Here is a 6,545-nt window from a genome sequence, read left to right on the forward strand (position 1 = left end):
TAATATAAATCAGTTTTCGTTGCAATTTAATAGCCAGAGATTTTTTATTTTGCTATTATTTATTATTTTTTCCACGAATTCATTAGTTGCGTTGAAAAAATATTGTATTTCGCCACTTGAGCGTCAAAAATGTTGTCCTTGCTAATGAACAAACATGTTGAAATCGATGCTTGACAGTGTCATGTGATAGATAAAATGAATTGAAAAAATACACCAAAAATAATAAAACGAAAAACTTTAAACATCAGTAGAGGTTGTAATATACTTTTGAGCTTCCAAATATAATTTTACTCTGGATGTATTTTTAATTAAATTTAATATAATATTATTGATAAACTTCTCGATATGTAAAAAAATATAGGGTTTTTATGAAAAAAAATATATAAAATAAAGTTTGTAGTAATATAATATCCAAATATGCCACAAACTTGAGTTTACTAATTATTTTGGTATTTAGCAATAGGCACTACACAAAAAGGAATCATTTTATAATAGAAAGCTGCTCTTCAACTCGCCTTAAACACTACTAATAACTTAAAACCTCAAAGAACATTTATAAAAAATATTTAACTCTCTCTTTAACTCTGAACGAAAATGTATAAAATTTTAATTGAACACACCATTCATAAACATAGAGTTGAAAACGCAACAATTTGCCTTAAACTCACTTTAAACACTGATGTATTGAGTTAATGGCGATCTAACTCTAATAAATGAAAATTTGATATCGAAATTTATCAAAGTGGTCTCACTGTTAACTATTTTCACAAATCACGATCGTATGCACAGATAAAGTTAACATTAAACTCTGAGTTTCTTAAACTCGTCTAACCACATTGGTGATGATATTAACAGTTGTTGATACCAGTATCCTTTGAAAGTTTGGTGCCTGAAATTTTATTTTTTGGAGAGATTAAAATGAATCCTACAATATAAACTGGCCTTCAGACCTTGGCGTTGGCCTTACATGGTCCATCTGAAAGTCGTAATATTAAAGTTTGAAGAAATTTCAACAGTTTTGGAATCCTCGAAATGGTGGTCCTTTGATTATATGGATACCAGAAAATGTTTTTTTTTGCACTAGATAAATGTTTAGCACCTTATGAGTACCTCCTTATATATGTATGTAACAGAAGCGTAATTAAATTGTGGAGGCTAACTTCGTAAACTGGGGAAATTGCTTTTATTTTATGATTTAATCTGTCAAAAAACTTGATTTGGTCCAATACTCAAAAACTAATGCATGGTGCAATAATATTTGCAAAGATAGGCCTTAAGTTATTCGAGAGAAAAATTATGCTGGATTGGTGGTCTATGGCTCTACGAGTTTTATTACTTATCTTGGGCACTTCATCGAAACCTGACTCCGTAACCCTGAATGAGGGGTAGAGATGTGAAATGGAGTTAGCAATGGACTTCTGAAATTTATATTCCCCTTCGTTTGGTTTACTGGCGCCAAAGAAATTATTGCTATAAAGAAATGACTGACGTGGCGAGACAAATAATCTCTCAAACTTTACAAACTTGCTTGACTTCGCAAAAAATTTGCATGCATGCATGTTTTAAACCCAAAACTGGTAGTTATTTAATTTGTAAGTGTCAGCGTTCCACATAATATAGAATATTCATGTGGTTACATCTCAATCATTTCCTATTATGTGTTTCGACAAGCGTTATATGAGTAATATTCTAATACCATATTTGTTTACATGTAATTTATAGCTACGAGGTTCGATTGGATAATACGCATCCTTCCTTAAGCTCTATAGGCATTTCGAAAGATCCAATACTTACTGTTTTAGTCAGATTTTTTCTTAGAAAAAGATATTTCTTTAGGATTCAAATTGGAAAGGATAGGATAGAATTGAAAACTAACCCTCAAAATATGTAAGAATTACAATGTCAGTAGTCCCGAAGAGTTGGCTTTTCATAAAATGTAATCATTCTTAGCTGTGACGAATAGTTGGAAACAATGCATATACTTCGAACATCGGTTTGAGCTTAAAACGATGAAAATGGGCGCATATTTCATGGCGGTACAGATCTTGATCTTATTTCGTCGCATCCCTATGATATTTACGGGGTAGCAGGGTTGCTTTAATTATCAATTAATTTAATTATCAATTAATTTAATTATCAATTAATTATCGTGGCTTTTGAAGTTCAGATATTGGGATAAGACGTAAATAACTTATGCAATAAGCAGACCTCTAGTAGTTTGTAACCATAAAAGCAAATAAGTCGCTTACTTCTCATACCACCCTCGTAAACTAAAAATAAGCGCTCTGTAATATTATTAATGAGCTCCATATCTAATTGGACTGCTGCTGAGCTAGTTGTGATTTCTTTCTACCAGGCACTGAGCAAGTTATTCACACCATGTTAGGTGATTGCGCTGCAATTAAAGTTAATTTATGCTATTGGAAACGGGCGAGGGTGTCACTTCTGGCATTTCATTGATTAAATGCAAATCCAAACCGCACTCAGGCAAACTGGAACCTTTGTTATTAAAGTTACTAAGAATTCTTAGTTATTACACCCAGCGTGCAATCTCATAACTCTTTACTTAATGAGAATTTATACGACAGATAATATAACGGGTGATTTTTTTGAGGTTAGGATTTTCATGCATTAGTATTTGACAGATCACGTGGGATTTCAGACATGGTGTCAAAGAGAAAGATGCTCAGTATGCTTTGACATTTCATCATGAATAGACTTACTAACGAGCAACGCTTGCAAATCATTGAATTTTATTACCAAAATCAGTGTTCGGTTTCGAAATGTGTTATCGACAAATTTTGTTCAGCGATGAGGCTCATTTCTGGTTGAATGGCTACGTAAATAAGCAAAATTGCCGCATTTGGGGTGAAGAGCAACCAGAAGCCGTTCAAGAACTGCCCATGCATCCCGAAAAATGCACTGTTTGGTGTGGTTTGTACGCTGGTGGAATCATTGGACCGTATTTTTTCAAAGATGCTGTTGGACGCAACGTTACGGTGAATGGCGATCGCTATCGTTCGATGCTAACAAACTTTTTGTTGCCAAAAATGGAAGAACTGAACTTGGTTGACATGTGGTTTCAACAAGATGGCGCTACATGCCACACAGCTCGCGATTCTATGGCCATTTTGAGGGAAAACTTCGGAGAACAATTCATCTCAAGAAATGGACCCGTAAGTTGGCCACCAAGATCATGCGATTTAACGCCTTTAGACTATTTTTTGTGGGGCTACGTCAAGTCTAAAGTCTACAGAAATAAGCCAGCAACTATTCCAGCTTTGGAAGACAACATTTCCGAAGAAATTCGGGCTATTCCGGCCGAAATGCTCGAAAAAGTTGCCCAAAATTGGACTTTCCGAATGGACCACCTAAGACGCAGCCGCGGTCAACATTTAAATGAAATTATCTTCAAAAAGTAAATGTCATGAACCAATCTAACGTTTCAAATAAAGAACCGATGAGATTTTGCAAATTTTATGCGTTTTTTTTTTTTAAAAAGTTATCAAGCTCTTAAAAAATCACCCTTTATTTTAGAGGCTTGGTGGATTATAAGTGAAGAAACAAAGGGTGGGCCATTCAACCGATCACAGAAACTATGTGAATGAGATTCAAATTCTATTATCTATATGAGATCCTAACAGCCTTTCCATGATTCCTGATTTTATTTCTAGTCCCTAGCGACAACTTCCCTTAAGATACTAAAACCTTTCTTTCAAACTATTCCTAAAAAAAGCTTTTGAATCTAGGGTCTCCTATTTAGAGATTGTTTGATCTAAAGTTCCCTAATCACAAAGAGTAGTTTGATTCTTATTCGACTCTATATCTCGACACAAGTATCGACTAAACTCATTGTACTTCATTAGTTCTGGATCCAAAAATCCCACATGGTTGCTAGAGTCAGCTACCGATTTGAATGTAAGCTGACTTTTGGTTCAACCTTTCGAAGTTTATCCACAAATCAATCGCTGACCGCAATATATAACAGCTTAATCTTAAAATTTACGATCAAACCTATTGCTCTCTACTGTGCATTGGGTACAACGCCCGAGCTCGAGCCACGCTAGACTTGTTCTTTAATTGTTTGCAAATAAAGAACTGGATTGCAGAAAATTCTTGACCAGTTTAGTTTTCCCTCATATGCATAAATCAATTATATTTCTAAAATAGCGCCTTCCGATATAAAAACGGCGAGATCAGTTAGACTTTGTGTTATAGTGCTCAACTCAGTTCAACTCAACGGATGTGTATTTTGTGCGGTGAAATTCAATAGTAAACTAAGATGAGGACAGCAACGGTTAGCGCTTTTTACAATTAACTGAAGAAGAAGTATTAATGTTTTTATAATTTTGGCAGGTTCTTTCCTTAGCTGCAATTACCTTGTTGTTGTGCGTTGCTCAAAATAACGCCAGCATTGTGCCCGTGACGGGCGTACATCGATTACCTTATGTGGTGAGTGCACCAACTGTCTTGACGGTAGTTCGACCAGAAGATGATGGACAATACAAACCAGTGCCTGGTTTAGAGGGTGAATATGTGCCGAGCATCGAGGATGCAGGCATAACCAATGTCATCAGCACAGGAGTATTGACCAACGGTGTTGTTGGAGGAGCTGTAGTCAGCTCTACTGGTGGTCTCGTAGCAGTTGATGGATCTGCAAGTGTCGTTGGTTTAGCAACTACTGGTGTAGTACCAAGTGCTGTTGGCTTAGCAACTACTGGTGTAGTGCCAAGTGCTGTTGGCGTAGCAACTACTGGTATAGTGGTGCCAAGTGCTGTTGGCGTAGCAACTACTGCTGTATTACCAGGTGCTGTTGGCTTAGCAACTACTGGTGGTTTAGCAACTACTATTGGATCTGTGAATGCTGTTGGAATAACAAGTGTTGTTGAGCCAAGTGCGACACATTCTACAGCAGCGATAGCAGCTGGTGGTGGTGCTGGTGCTGGTGCAGACGTAGGAGCTGTTGTCTCCGGCAGTGAAGGATCAAGTGACGGCTCTGATGGAAGTATCAATGGCGCAATTGGAGATGCAGGCGCTGCAGGTCACGCAGTAGTCGAAGGTATTTCTGCTGGTGCTGACTCCGGAGATGGCAGTGGTACTGGTGGTGGAGCTGTAGCTGGAATTAGCTTAAATGTGATTGAAGGAAACGCTGGAAAGAGTGCGATTGCAGCTGGAGTACTTAGTGATGGAAGTGGTGCTCCTAGCGCTATTGGAGTTGAAGGACTAGGTGGCGCTGGTAGCGCTGTTGGAGTCGAAGGACTAGGTGGTTCTGTTGGTGCCATAGGAACTGAGGGAATAGGTGGTGCCGGTGGTGTTGGTAGCCCGATTGTAGTTGAAGAACTAGGTGGCAGCGATGGTGCCGGTGGAGCTAGTGGTGCTATTGGAGTTGGAGGACTAGGTGGCGCAGGTGGAGCTAGTGGCGCTATTGGAGTTGCGGGACTAGGTGGTGCTGGTGGCGCTATTAGAGTTGAAGGACTAGGTGGACCTTATATTATTGTTGGCGGTGGATCTGGTGGCGGTGGTGGTGGTGGTGCTGGTGGTCTCTTAGGCGCTGGCGGTGGTGGTGGCGGAGGTGGATCTAGCGGTATTGGTGGAGTCGGTGGTCTTGCAATAGCTGGCGGTGCCGGTGGCGGTGGTGGTGGCGCTGGAGGTCTCTTAGGCGCCGGAGGTGGTGGTGGTGGAGGTGGATCTGGCGGTCTCTTAGGTGATGGAGCTGGTGGCGGCGGCGGTGGTGCTGGTGGTCTATTAGGCGCTGGAGGTGGTGGTGGTGCCGGTGGAGCTAGCGGTATTGGTGGAATCGGTGGTGCTGGTGGTCTTGCAATAGCCGGTGGTGGTGCCGGTGGCGGCGGTGGTGGAGGTGGTAGCGGTCATCTCGGTGCTGGGGGCGGTGGTGGCGGCGGCGCTGCTGGTGCTGGTGGTGGAGGCGGTGCTGGTGGCGCGGGTGGCGCTACTAGTATTGATGGTCGTGCTGGCATTTCGGGTGCCAGTGGTGCAGACGCTTGGGGTGGTGGCGCCGGAGGAGCTGGTGGTCTTGGCGCACCCGCTTTACCTTGGCTACGTGTTCATTAAGAAAGCTTCTGCTTATAACTATTAAAGTCCCTTAATAATGCTCAAAGTAATGGAAATGTGATTATTGAATATATTAACATTTTTTTAACTTCACTAGTTTTAGTCTAGTCGCCATTTTCATTCGTTTTCATGTACTTGCAAGTGAATAAAAAGATTTCACAATAAAATTGTAATTAAATATTTGGGTCATCTAAGACATTGAAATTATTTTTTGTGCTGAAGTATTCAAGTTTGTATTTAGGAATATGTATATTGAAGGTTAGTTGTTTGGAGAAGCTTCTCCTCGAAGGCCTACCCTGCTCTGCATTGGCACAACTGCTATAATATCATATGATTCGCTATGATCATTGTTTAGCATTTGCGATCTTTGGGATCCAATTTTCCAATATTCTGGACTTTATCCTGATATTGCGAATTGCTTATTGAAGCAAGTTTAAACGACTTTACCCGAGGTAATTCCATCACATCGCTACACA

The 6,545-nt window shown here is 39.8% G+C and overlaps 1 protein-coding gene across 2 annotated transcripts; it reads left to right on the forward strand.

The window, feature by feature from the left end:
- Positions 1–4,140: 4,140 nt before the first annotated feature.
- Positions 4,141–6,263, forward strand: LOC105215668 (uncharacterized). Of its 2 annotated transcripts, XM_011189717.3 has the most exons (3): positions 4,141–4,297; positions 4,357–4,771; positions 4,808–6,263. In XM_011189717.3, exons 1-3 carry the CDS (start codon positions 4,283–4,285, stop codon positions 6,067–6,069), a joined length of 1,692 nt encoding a protein of 563 aa, XP_011188019.1. In that variant the 5' UTR covers positions 4,141–4,282; the 3' UTR covers positions 6,070–6,263. The 2 variants fall into 2 exon arrangements, with proteins under 2 accessions (XP_011188019.1, XP_011188001.1); XM_011189699.3 differs by having other exon boundaries at positions 4,357–6,263.
- The last annotated feature ends 282 nt before the right edge of the window (positions 6,264–6,545 follow it).

Source organism: Zeugodacus cucurbitae, chromosome 4 (genome assembly GCF_028554725.1).
Source record: "Zeugodacus cucurbitae isolate PBARC_wt_2022May chromosome 4, idZeuCucr1.2, whole genome shotgun sequence".
NCBI lineage: Eukaryota > Metazoa > Arthropoda > Insecta > Diptera > Tephritidae > Zeugodacus > Zeugodacus cucurbitae.